At 36.3% G+C, this 13,499-nt stretch overlaps 1 protein-coding gene across 1 annotated transcript in view; it reads left to right on the forward strand.

Moving 5' to 3' along the window:
* taf10 (TAF10 RNA polymerase II, TATA box binding protein (TBP)-associated factor) overlaps positions 1–12,979 on the forward strand; it is a 135,297-nt gene extending 122,318 nt beyond the window's left edge. Inside the window, exons 4-5 of the mRNA XM_073818927.1 lie at positions 12,438–12,552; positions 12,665–12,979. Coding sequence (XP_073675028.1) covers positions 12,438–12,552; positions 12,665–12,754 — 205 coding nt within the window. The 3' untranslated portion in view covers positions 12,755–12,979. The remainder of the gene's footprint in view (positions 1–12,437; positions 12,553–12,664) is intronic.
* The last annotated feature ends 520 nt before the right edge of the window (positions 12,980–13,499 follow it).

Below are 13,499 nucleotides of genomic sequence, written 5' to 3' on the forward strand. Positions count from 1 at the left end.
CCCTTTCACCCCTCCCCCCTTCAGTCACTCTTAGTGTCAACACAGACTGTCAGCCCAGTGACAACAGTTTACTGATTTCTTTTTTTAATTTTCTTTAATTCATAGAAGCTTGAATAACTATGATATTACCAGCACTTGCTCATAATGATTAGATCTCTGTGTGAAAAAAGTTTTAAAGAGTTTGGATGCTGCACTTTAAAGATATAAAAAATTAGGGTTATGTTTTTTAAAAAATCACCACGTCAACACCGTTCAAGATATCCCAAATCCGCTCGCAATTTAACATCTTCAGAATCTTCTCTTCATGTTAAAAAAGTTTGGTGTGAATACCTTGTTATTCTTAGAAGGAGTGTGAATTTGTTTACAGCCTGATTTTTCCAAAAATCCACATTCAAATCAAAATAGCCGGCTTCCTGTTGGTCTTAGCTAATGAGTTTGATTTAGAAAGTTGTCCAGATTGATGAGAACAATATATGTACAGAGTTTGGTGACTGTAGGAAAAACTAACCCCCCAACTTTTGTCAAAAGATGGCGCTATAGAGTGCCTGCTCCACGCCCATTTATGACCTTTTGCCATTGTCTAACTATCATTAATATTGATGTGTGTGTTGAGTTTCATGAAATTCTAAACATGTTATCTGCTTCGAAAAGACAGGAATCTAATTTTAAAGTTTAACACGTTGCCATGGCAACAGCATTTGATTTATCATCGTACCCTTTACATATTCTTATCGGCCGTGTTTTGACATTATTTTGATGAAGTTTGAAGAAAATCAAGTAAAATTAAGAGGCTGATTTCAACGCATTTTGAAAATGACACGCTTCCTGCTACCAGTTGGTGGCGCTATAACTTTGACTCATAATAGTCACATTTATGGAATCGGCATCATACAACGAACAATCTGGTGAAGTTTCATCAGAATCAGGCAATGTGTGCAACAGTTATTAGACACTTCCTGTTTCTCATTTCTCGCCATAACTTTGTCGCCTTGCCACGGCCAAACCGTTCGAGATATCAAAAATCCCCTCGCAATTTAGCGTCCCCAATGTCTTGAGATCATGCTGACCGAGTTTGGTGACAATCGTATGGAAATCCTGGGAGGAGTACGTTAAATTCCAGAGCATGCGCTTTTTAAACAGCCCTAAATATCTCACTTCCTGTTGCGTTAAGAAAATGACATAGAGTACAAAAGTTGTTCAGCTCAATGAGTTCTATATGTGTACCGAGTTTCATATGTGTACGTTCAAGTATGTGTGCTATATGGCCCTAAAAATTCCAGGGGGCGCTGTAGAGTCCCCTTGCCACGCCCCGGTACCAGCCTCTGTGACGTCCTGATGGCCACAGATTCCGACATGTGTGCAAATTTTCAAGAGTTTTTGAGCATGTTAAGACCCCCTTAAGTGCCCGGAAGGTTAACAAAAAAAAAAAAAAAAAAAAATAAGAATCCTTAGGAAAACAAGAGGGCCTTCGCCCATTCTGGGCTCGGGCCCTAATAAGAATCCTTAGAAGAACAATAGGGCCTTCGCCCTTTTGGGCTCGGGCCCTAATTAAAGCTGCAAGCAGCGATGACCGGGCCCTCGCCGTCTGTGCAGTCGCCATCCCGATAGCATCAGGGAAACGGTGCCCAGTAGGCAAATGCATTCACAGTAACCCTTTGGACTAACCCTAACTGTCTCTCCTCCTCTCTGACTCATTCTCTTACCACCCATCCCCCCTCCTTACACTCAGCCACTTACCACACAAACACACACATAGAGTGCAGAGCAGAATGAGATCAGATATGTTTTTTTTTTTTAATTCGTGGAGTTTTGTATAATTATGAAATGAATTGTGCTTGATAAGAATGAATAGTTATTTGTATGAAAAAAGTTTCAAAGAGTTAGGATGCTGCACTCTAAATATATAATAAATCATTGAAAATGGAAAATGAAATTCTAAGCACGCTATCCCCTCAAAAACACAGGAAACAAATATTTGAATGTATTTTTTATTTTTATTTATTTGCCATGGCAACAGCATTTGATGCATCAGGGGCGCCTTTACAGACTCGGCCGTGTTTTTACATTATTCTGATGAAGTTTGAATAAAATCGAGTACAAATATATTGTCCGTTGTTCGTTCGTGTTTGTTAGTTCATTAACCATTGTTAACAAAAGAGACCCTATTTTAAATATTTACCATGTTTTATGATCTACAACCATTTTTAAATATTATTTTAATGATCTATAAGCATCTGTGAAATAATTATAAACAAATATATTAAAAATAAATACATATTAACTTAGTTGATGTATTTGTTTCTCATTCTAATTAAGTGAACTGAGCAGTATAGTGTCATACTTATAAGATTTTTTGTTCTATCAGTGAGAGTGTATATATGTATTTAAATCATATAATTTTAACTTAAAAGATGAAAAAAAAAGATTTTAATGCTCTTTAAGCACCTATACAAAATAATTATGTATAAGTACACTGACAATACAGTACAAATCAACTGATTCTATGGATTATTGTCATTCTTATACACTGAGAATGAGCTAAATAGCATTAGAGGTCAAATGATTCCTTATCTTATGAGGACCTCTAGTGTTCATCCCTGGTATTAGAGCTTTAATCTGACAAATTTAAATGACACTTTTAATGTTTTTGGGGCCTCTGAGCATGATAACATTTTGAAACTACACGTATTTCCTAAGAATTTCTTGTTCTTATTATGTAAAAAGTTTTGATTAGTTAGAATAATGCAATTTAAAGATATATGAATATAACTCTTCATCTTTTTTTATTGTTACTTTCATGAATCACCACATCAACACAGTTCAAGATATCCCAAAGCCGTTCACAATATAGGGAACATTTTCCCAATATTCTGATGATGACGATAAGAACATGTAATTCATGATGATAACAAAATGTTATTATTGCTTGCTTTACGTCCACCACTTCTGCTTAAATGTCATCGTTACCTATCTGTTCAATATGTGTGTGGATATTGCTTTGCAGGTGACTCCTGTTATAAGACATCACTTTTAAGCGCTACATAACTAAGAATCAATTAGGAAAACGGTGCCCAGGTGGCACATGCATTCACAGTAACCCTCAGCCAGTTTGGATTTAAAGTTTACAGAATTGAAAGGGTTACATTTTAAAATCAACACACAGACACATACACACTAAATATACAATTTTACCATCCAGTTTCATTTGTTAACATTGTTAACATGAACAATAATTAAATAGCATTTATTAATGTTAATTAATATTAACCTAAAAAAGTACTCATATATTGTTTAAAGGTAAATTAGTATCTTTTAACATTAGTTTATGTACTGTGAATTAACATGAACATGAACACAGTTTTCAGATGTTTCGAACAGATAACAGCAAAGTTTGTTTTGTTGTCAAAGTTTGTCTTGAAATTGTTAGTGTTTTTTTTATTGAATCTAAAATTTAAATTATGAAAATAAATGTCTATCAATGAAGATAAATCGCTCATGCTAAAAAGTTGAATCTTTCTTAATCTTTTGCTATGTGACTGAATAGGACAAGTTCATGGTACAGTTCAGTAAAAAATAAATAAAGAAACAACAACTGCAAAATACAAAGAATGAAAGAGTTCGTGACCCTTTATAATTTCTCAAAGATCAGACTCTCAAAGTTCAGACATATGTGACCCTGGACCACAAAACCAGTCATAAGGTTAAATTTTACAAAACTGAGATGTATACATCACATGAAAGCTCAATAAATAAGCTTTCTATTGATGTATGGTTTGTTAGGATAGGACAATATTTGCCCGAGATACAACTGTTTGAAAACCTGGAATCTGAGGGTGCAAAAAAATCAAAATGCTGAGAAAATCACCTTAAAAGTTCTTCAAATTAGGTTCTTAACAATGCATATTACTAATCAAAAATTACATTTTGATATATTTATAGTAGGAATTTTACAAAAAATCTTCTTGGAACATGATCTTTACTTAATTTCCTAATGATTTTTGGCATAAAAGAAAAATCAATAATTTTGACCCATACAATGTATTTTTGGCTATTGCTACAAATATACCCCAGCGACTTAAGACTGGTTTTGTGGTCCAGGGTCACATATTAATGTAGATTGCACATTGCACATTGCTGTAGTTTAATGTGCATTTTCCTCAAAGATGGTCTTAAGAAAAACAGCATGTTCCACTGGTCTCTCTCCCTTTCACCCCTCCCCCCTTCAGTCACTCTTAGTGTCAACACAGACAGTCAGCCCAGTGACAGCAGGTTACTGAGTTCTTTTTTTAATTTTCTTTAATTCATAGAAGCTTGAATAATTATGACATTACCAGCACTTGCTCATAATGATTAGATCTCTGTGTGAAAAAAGTTTTAAAGAGTTTGGATGCTGCACTTTAAAGATATAAAAAATTAGGGTTATGTTTTTTACTACATCTTTAAAAAATCACCACGTCAACACCGTTCAAGATATCCCAGATCCGCTCGCAATTTAACATCTTCAGAATCTTCTCTTCATGTTAAAAAAGTTTGGTGTGAAAAGCTTTTTGTTCTTAGAAGGAGTGTGAATTTGTTTACAGCCTGATTTTTCAAAAAATCCACATTCAAATCAAAATAGCCGGCTTCCTGTTGGTCTTAGCTAATGAGTTTAATTTAGAAAGTTGTCCAGATTGATGAGATCAATATATGTACAGAGTTTGGTGACTGTAGGTAAAACTAACCCCCCAACTTTTGTCAAAAGATGGCGCTATAGAGTGCCTGCTCCACGCCCATTTATGACCTTTTGCCAGTGTCTAACTATCATTAATATTGATGTGTGTGTTGAGTTTCATGAAATTCTAAGCATGTTATCTGCCTCGAAAAGACAGGAATCTAATTTTAAAGTTTGAGACGTTGCCATGGCAACAGCATTTGATTTATCATCGACCCCTTTACATATTCTTATCGGCCGTGTTTTGACATTATTTTGATGAAGTTTAAAGAAAATCAAGTAAAATTAAGAGGCTGATTTCAAAGCATTTTGAAAATGACACGCTTCCTGCTGCCAGTTGGTGGCGCTATAACTTTGACTCATAATAGTCACATTTATGGAATCGGCATCATACAAGGAACAATCTGGTGAAGTTTCATCAGAATCAGGCAATGTGTGCAACAGTTATTAGACACTTCCTGTTTCTCATTTCTCGCCATAACTTTGTCGCCTTGCCACGGCCAAACCGTTCGAGATATCAAAAATCCCCTCGCAATTTAGCGTCCCCAATGTCTTGAGATCATGCTGGCCGAGTTTGGTGACAATCCTATGGAAATCCTGGGAGGAGTACGTTAAATTCCAGAGCATGCGCTTTTTAAACAGCCCTAAATATCTCACTTCCTGTTGCGTGGAGCCCATGACATAGAGTACAAAAGTTGTTCAGCTCGATGAGTTCTATATGTGTACCGAGTTTCATATCAATACGTGCAAGTATGTGTGCGCAGTACATCAAGTTTTCAAACTGTGTTCCAGGGGGCGCTGTAAAGGCCCTGAACCACGCCCGGGTCCCAGCCTCTGTGGCATCCGGACGACGGCAGATTCCAACGTGTGTGCAAATTTTCAAGAGTTTTTGAGTATGTTAAGGCCCCCAAAAGTGCCCCAACGGTTGAAAAAAAATAAATAAAAAAAAACAAAAAACAAATAAGAATCCTTAGAAGAACAATAGGGCCTTCGCCCTTTTGGGCTCGGGCCCTAATTAAAGCTGCAAGCAGCGATGAACGGGCCCTCGCACCAGGGCTCACCGCCGACCGGTGGCTTTAGGAAAACAGCAAATGGTGGGCAGTATGCTTTTAATACAGTAAATGTAGGAGAAATAGATCAAAGTCACTTAAATGTGCCAAACCTCCTGCTGCCAGCTGGTGGCGCTATGCCTGTAACTGATTATTTACATGTAGATGTGCTCAGGCCAGCACTTTCATCAAACATATGAAGTCTGGTGCAGATTGACCTTGGTATGTTTAAGTTAGTGCAAGATATGATATATCCTGCTGTCAATAGGTGGCGCTATGATAATATCTGAATATTGGCCTTAAGATGTCTTCAGGCCAGGACTCTTATCAAACATGTGAAGTCTGAGGCAGATTGGACATTTTATGGCTGAGTTATAACAACTTCTATGTCCATGACCAAACATCAAACTTTGTAAGGCCACCACGGACATGCCCTTCAACGAAAACTCAAGATCTTCGCAATTTAACATCACTAAAGCCTTTTTATAAGACTGACCGATTTTGGTGTTGATCTGTATAAATCTCTTGGAGGAGTTTGTTGTAGAGTACAGCATGACACTTCCTGTTGCCAGCAGGTGGCGCTATGACTATAACTGAATATGGGAATGTAGATGTCTTCAGGTCAGGAGTGTTATCACACATGTGAAGTTTGGGACAGATCGGACATTGTATGCCTGAGTTATAGAAACTTCCTTTTTCATGGCGAAACATCGAAATTTGCAAGACCGCTATGGACACGCCCTCCAATGAAAACTCTAGATCTTTGCAATTTAACGTCACAAAGTGCTTTAGATTACACTCAGCAAATTTGGCGTTAATCCGGATAAATCTCTAGGAGGAGTTCGTTCAAGTACGAGGCCTGAAAATGGCAAAAATGACAAAATTTGCTGAGAAAATTAAAAATAACCGACTTCCTGTTGGGTGTCAAATTTTGCTCCAAGAGGCTTTTTTGTAGGTATTGGACCCTATTTTAAATAGTTACCATGTTTTATGGTCTACAAGCATTTTTAAATATTTTTTTAATAGTCTATAAGCATCTGTGAAATAATTATAAACAAATATATTAAAAATAAATACATATTAACTTAGTTGATTTTTTGGCCTTTTTGTATTTGTTTCTCATTCTAATTAAGTGAACTGAGCAGTATAGTGTCATACTTATAAGATACTTTGTTCTATCAGTGAGAGTGTATATATGTATTTAAATCACATAATTTTTCCTTAAAAGATAAAAAAAGATTTTAATGCTCTTTAAGCACCTATACAAAATAATTATGTAAAATTACACTGACAGTACAGTACATATCAACTGATTCTATGGATTATTGTCATTCTTATACACTGACAATGAGCTAAATAGCATTAGAGGTCAAACGATTCCTTATCTTATGAGGACCTCTAGTGTTCATCCCTGGTATTAGAGCTTTAATCTGACGAATTTATTTGACACTTTTCATGTTTTTGGGGCCTCTGAGCATGATAACATTTTGAAACTACACGTATTTCCTAAGAATTTCTTGTTCTTTATATGTAAAAAGTTTTGATGAGTTAGAATAATGCAATTTAAAGATATATGAAAATAACTCTTCATCTTTTTTATTGTTACTTTCATAAATCACCACATCAACACCGTTCAAGATATCCCAAAGCCGTTCACAATATAGGGACAATTTTCCCTATATTCTGATGATGATGATAAGAACATGTAATTCATGATGATAACTAAATGTTATTATTGCTTGCTTTACGTCCACCACTTCTGCTTAAATGTCATCGTTACCTATCTATTCAATTTGTGTGTGGATATTGCTTTGCAGGTGACTCCTGTTATAAGACATCACTTTTAAGCGCTACATAACTAAGAAAGAATCAATTAGGAAAACGGTGCCCAGTTGGCACATGCATTCACAGTAACCCTCAGCCAGTTTGGATTTAAAGTTTACAGAATTGAAAGGGTTACACTTTAAAATCAACACACAGACACATACACACAATATATAAAATTGCCAACCAGTGTCATTTGTTAACATTAACTATATTAGTTAACATGAACAATAATTAAATAGTATTTATTAATGTTAATTAATATTAAGCTAAAAAAAAGTATTCATATATTGTTTAATGGTAAAATAGTATATTTTAACATTAGTTTATGTACTGTGAATTAACATGAACATGAACACAGTTCATGTGGGTGTACAGCAATACACAAAGTGTTCTATAAACGCTTCTTTCTTTCAAAATATCTTTAAAAATCAAGTTTAGTATTGTAATGGGGCGATATATATATATGGTATAATGGTATAATTTTCAGATGTTTTGAACAGATAACAGCAAAGTTTGTCTTGAAATTGTTAATTTAAATTTTATATTCAATAAATAACACTATGAAAATAAATGTCTATCAATGAAGATAAATCGCTCATGATAAAAAGCTGTATTTTTCTTAATCTTTTGCTATGTGACTGAATAGGACAAGTTCATCATACAGTCCAGTAAAAAAAAAAAAAAAAAACAACTGCAAAATACAAACAATGAAAGAGTTATTGACCCTTTATATTTTCTCAAAGATTAGACTCTCAAAGATTAGATGTATTTATTTAGATTATAAATCAGTGTGCATTTCTTACTCAGAGATAGTCTTTAAGAAGACAGCATTTTTCACTCTCTCTCTTTCTTTCACCCCTCCCCCCTTCAGTCTCTCTTAAGTTACTGTGACTCAACTACGCACACACACAGAGACTCAGAGTGACAGCAGGTTTCTGATTTCTATTTTTATTTTTATTTAATTCATAAAAGCTTGTAAAAAATTTATATTTACAGCACTTGCTCAGAATGATAAGATCTCTGTGTGAAAAATGTTTTAAAGAGTTTGGATGCTGCACTTTAAAGATATAAAAAAATGACGGTTATGTTTTTTACTACATCTTTAAAAAAATCACCACGTCAACACCGTTCAAGATATCCAAAATCCGCTCGCAATTTAACATCTTCAGAATCTTCTCTTCATGTTAAAAAAGTTTGGTGTGAATAGCTGGTTGTTCTTAAAAGGAGTGTGAATTTGTTTACAGCCTGATTTTTCCAAAAAAACACATTCAAATGGAAATAGCTGGCTTCCTGTTGGTCTTAGCTAATGAGTTTAATTTAGAAAGTTGTCCAGATTGATGAGAACAATATATGTACAGAGTTTGGTGACTGTAGGAAAAACTAACCCCCCAACTTTTGTCAAAAGATGGCGCTATAGAGTGCCTGCTCCACGCCCATTTATGACCTTTTGCCAGTGTCTAACTATCATTAATATTGATGTGTGTGTTGAGTTTCATGAAATTCTTAGCATGTTATCTGCCTCAAAAAGACAGGAATCTAATTTTAAAGTTTGACACGTTGCCATGGCAACAGCATTTGATTTATCATCGACCCCTTTACATATTCTTATCGGCCGTGTTTTGACATGATTTTGATGAAGTTTAAAGAAAATCAAGTAAAATTAAGAGGCTAATTTCAACGCATTTTGAAAATGACACGCTTCCTGCTTCCAGTTGGTGGCGCTATAACTTTGACTCATAATAGTCACATTTATGGAATCGGCATCATACAACGAACAATCTGGTGAAGTTTCATCAGAATCAGGCAATGTGTGCAACAGTTATTAGACACTTCCTGTTTCTCATTTCTCGCCATAACTTTGTCGCCTTGCCACGGCCAAACCGTTCGAGATATCAAAAATCCCCTCGCAATTTAGCGTCCCCAATGTCTTGAGATCATGCTGACCGAGTTTGGTGACAATCGTATGGAAACCCTGGGAGGAGTACGTTAAATTCCAGAGCATGCGCTTTTTACACAGCCCTAAATATCTCACTTCCTGTTGCGTTAAGAAAATGACATAGAGTACAAAAGTTGTTCAGCTCAATGAGTTCTATATGTGTACCGAGTTTCATATGTGTACGTTCAAGTATGTGTGCTATATGGCCCTCAAAATTCCAGGGGGCGCTGTAGAGTCCCCTTGCCACGCCCCGGTACCAGCCTTTGTGACGTCCTGATGGCCGCAGATTCCGACATGTGTGCAAATTTTCAAGAGTTTTTGAGCATGTTAAGACCCCCTTAAGTGCCCGGAAGGTTAACAAAAAAAAAAAAAAAAAAAAATAAGAATCCTTAGGAAAACAAGAGGGCCTTCGCCCATTCTGGGCTCGGGCCCTAATAATAATAATAATAAACGGAGCAGATTCAATAGGGTCCTCACACCATCGGTGCTCGGGCCCTAATAAGAATCCTAACGGATACAATAGGTGCCTTCGCACCTTCGGTGCTTGGCCCCTAAATATAGCTGCAAGCAGCAATTACAGGGCCAAGCACTCAAAGCGGAAAATGAGGAGCTAAGGATGGCATGAACAGCAGACCAACTGCAACAATAACGAAAAGGAAGCAATTTTAAGAGGATTTTAGTGAAAATTACAGAAAAATGGTGTAGAACGCCTACTGATATGATTTAATGCTTATTACGTTTGACCAACAGGTGGCGCTGTTCTCAAATCCATGTGGTGTGTTTAGTGTGAGGTGACAAACGTGCACACAAAGTTTGGTGTCATTATGTCAAAATTTTCCAAAGATATAGCCTTAGAGTCATTTTCACATCAAGCCTAAAATTTATAGAGGCGCTGTACGAAAACGGTTTCAACTATCAACATGAAATCCATAACTTTTTGTCAGCACTGTCTGAAGATGATCTGACTCGAATTTGACTCGGACAAACGGTCTAGGACTAGTTCGAAAAAGTAGGTTTTCAACATAATTCAAAATGGCGGACAGGGAGTTTGGCCAACTGTTGCATAATTGGTATCTATGTTGTCGGCATGACCCAAGGAATATTTTGAGACCAGTTTCATTACAATAGGCTAATGCTATCTACAGTTATTAGCATTTTTGTTCATTTTAAAACTAATAGTTAATGAATGCTTCATTACTCTTGACCAATAGGTGGCGCTGCTACCAAATTGATGTGGTGTCATCAGTGTGAGGTGTTAATGCCACATACCAAATTTGGTGCAAATATCTCAAAGCTTTGCAGAGACACAGCTTCCGATGCGCTTTGGCATCTTACCTGCAAATTCGTTGATGCGTTAAATGAAAACGGTTTCGAATATCGACACGAAATCCATAACTTTTTGTCAGCATGGTCTGAAGATGATCCGAGTCAAATTTGGTGAAAATCCGACTAACGGTCTAGGAGGAGTTCGAAAAAGTAGGTTTTCTACATTCATCAAAATGGCGAACAGGAAGTTAGGCCAATTTTGGCATAATTGGTATCAATGTTCTCGGCCTGACCCAAGGAATATTTTGAGATCACTTTTATTACAATAAGCCATTTTTTTCAGAAGTTATTAGCATTTTTCGAAATTTCGTTATAACTTTTGACCACAAGGTGGCGCTGGCCCCAAAATTGGTATGTACATTCAGGGCATGGTGCCGAACATTTTTGTAATTATTGTCGAAACGATACGTTAATCCGTTCTCAAGATACAGCATTTTAAATCTAAATTCAAAATGGCCGACACCCAAAATGGCTGACATGGGAAAATTGGACATGAGTCGACTCGGCATGCTCCTCCGAATCTAACAAGACTAGTTTTGAGATTTTTGGTCAAACCAATGAGAAGTTATAAGCAAAAATAACCATTTTTCATATCTCCTGACCACTAGGTGGCACTGTGACGAAACACTGCAGGACGCCTCAGGTCATGCTTGTTATAAAACTCACCAAGTTTGGTCTCAATACGACAAACCGTTGCCGAGATACGGCCTCACATCCATTTTTGCGCGCTTTTCGTAGAATTAATTAGCGCGTTATTCGAGAACGGTTTGTCCAATCAACATGAATTCCATAACTTTTTGCCTGCATGGTCTGAAGATGATCTGAGCCAATTTTGGTGAAAATCAGACAAACCGTCTAGGACGAGTTCGAAAAAGTAGGTTTTATAAACAAAAAATTATAGAAAAAAAACTAAACCTTAGGATTTTTGAAATTTGGTGTTCATTCGACTCGGCATGACCCAAGGATTCAGGGAAAATTGGAATTTTGGCTTACGGTTCAAAAGTTATTAGCAAAAAGAAAGTGAAAGTTTGGACAAGTGGTGGCGCTAGAGAGTTTGAGTTAGAGACTCCAAACTTGCTATGGTTAATGTTGGGACGGTCCACTATTAGTGTGCCAAATTATACAACTTTCCCGCAAGCGGTTCTATGGGCTGCCATAGACTTGCGGCGGAATAATAATAATAATAAGAATCCTAACGGATACAATAGGTGCCTTCGCACCTTCGGTGCTTGGCCCCTAATAATGCATGTTTCTTGAACAACAAATCAGCATATTAGAATGATTTCTGAAAGATCATGTGACACCGAAGACTGGAGTAATGATACTGAAAACTTGGCTTTGATCACAGGAATAAATTACATTTTAAAATATCTTCAAATAGAAAGCAGTTATTTTAAATAGTAAAAATATTACACAAAATCACTGCTTTTGCTGTATTTTGGATTAAATAAATGCAGGCTTGGTGAGAAGAAGAGAAAAATCCTGACTTGTAGTGTATTTGGTGTAAACTTTATCCTTTACTTATCAGGGTTAAAAAAAAAAGTTTGTGCTTTCATGAAGTCATTGTGAATCTTCCTTGTGTTGTCAGAATCCGTCTCATATCATTGGCGTCTCAGAAGTTCATCTCAGATATTGCAAACGACGCACTACAACACTGCAAAATGAAGGGCACAGCCTCTGGAAGCTCCCGAAACAAGACCAAGGTTTGTGTTTGCAAAATGCAAGATACAATAAGTCTATTTAATGAATGTTTAATCTGCAGGCCATAACTTGTACAAATTAAAAATGTGTTCTCATTCTCCTCTTACCTTCCAGGACAAGAAATACACATTGACAATGGAAGATCTGACACCGGCCATGGCAGAGTATGGCATAAATGTAAAGAAACCTCATTACTTCATTTGAGGGGAAGTGCTTCATTCAAATGGACTGCTGGAAATGTGCTGTTTGTCCCATCAGAGCTTTGAAGACATTATCTTTCAGCGTGGAAACCATCAGCCCACAGCTTTAAGGATTTAGCAGCTTTTTTGTGTTTTCTTTAAGCGTGTTTAAATTGTTTGATTACACCACACTGTGTGACTTTAGTTGATGTCAGTAAAAAGCCTGTAGAAATAAATTCATTGTAATTAAGTTTTGTGTAATTGCACGTCTTCTGTTACTAAAACCTACTGGGATCAATTGTAAAAGTGAGTCTTAATTTAACCACGGTAAAGCTTTTACACTTGTGACGTCAGTTCATACGCTGACTGAACTTCTCATCTCTGCTTTATGGATTTAGTTTCACGCCATAAGAGGGTTGAGCTGTAACGTGTGGCAGTATTAATAGTACCAGGAGCTGCTCTCAAGTTTCCCTTTTCACAGTGTAGTACAGCTGCACTGGCCATAGACTGCTCATCACACCATCTGTCTACAGCAAACATATTAATAATAATATATAAGTACTAGCATTTGCTTAGTGCTATTTGCAGTTGCACTTCATCTGTATGTGCTCACAGCCAAATTCAGTGCAGATGTAAAGCTCAATAATAGAATGACAGGGCAGTTATATTAATATTAAAGCTATTCAGTAAAATAAAATGTGATTATTGGTGTATTCTTAAGGGTTCACATTAAATAAATCCATCAAATAATTTGTATATTTGACACAACA

This window comes from Garra rufa, chromosome 15 (assembly GCF_049309525.1).
Source record: "Garra rufa chromosome 15, GarRuf1.0, whole genome shotgun sequence".
Taxonomy (NCBI): domain Eukaryota; kingdom Metazoa; phylum Chordata; class Actinopteri; order Cypriniformes; family Cyprinidae; genus Garra; species Garra rufa.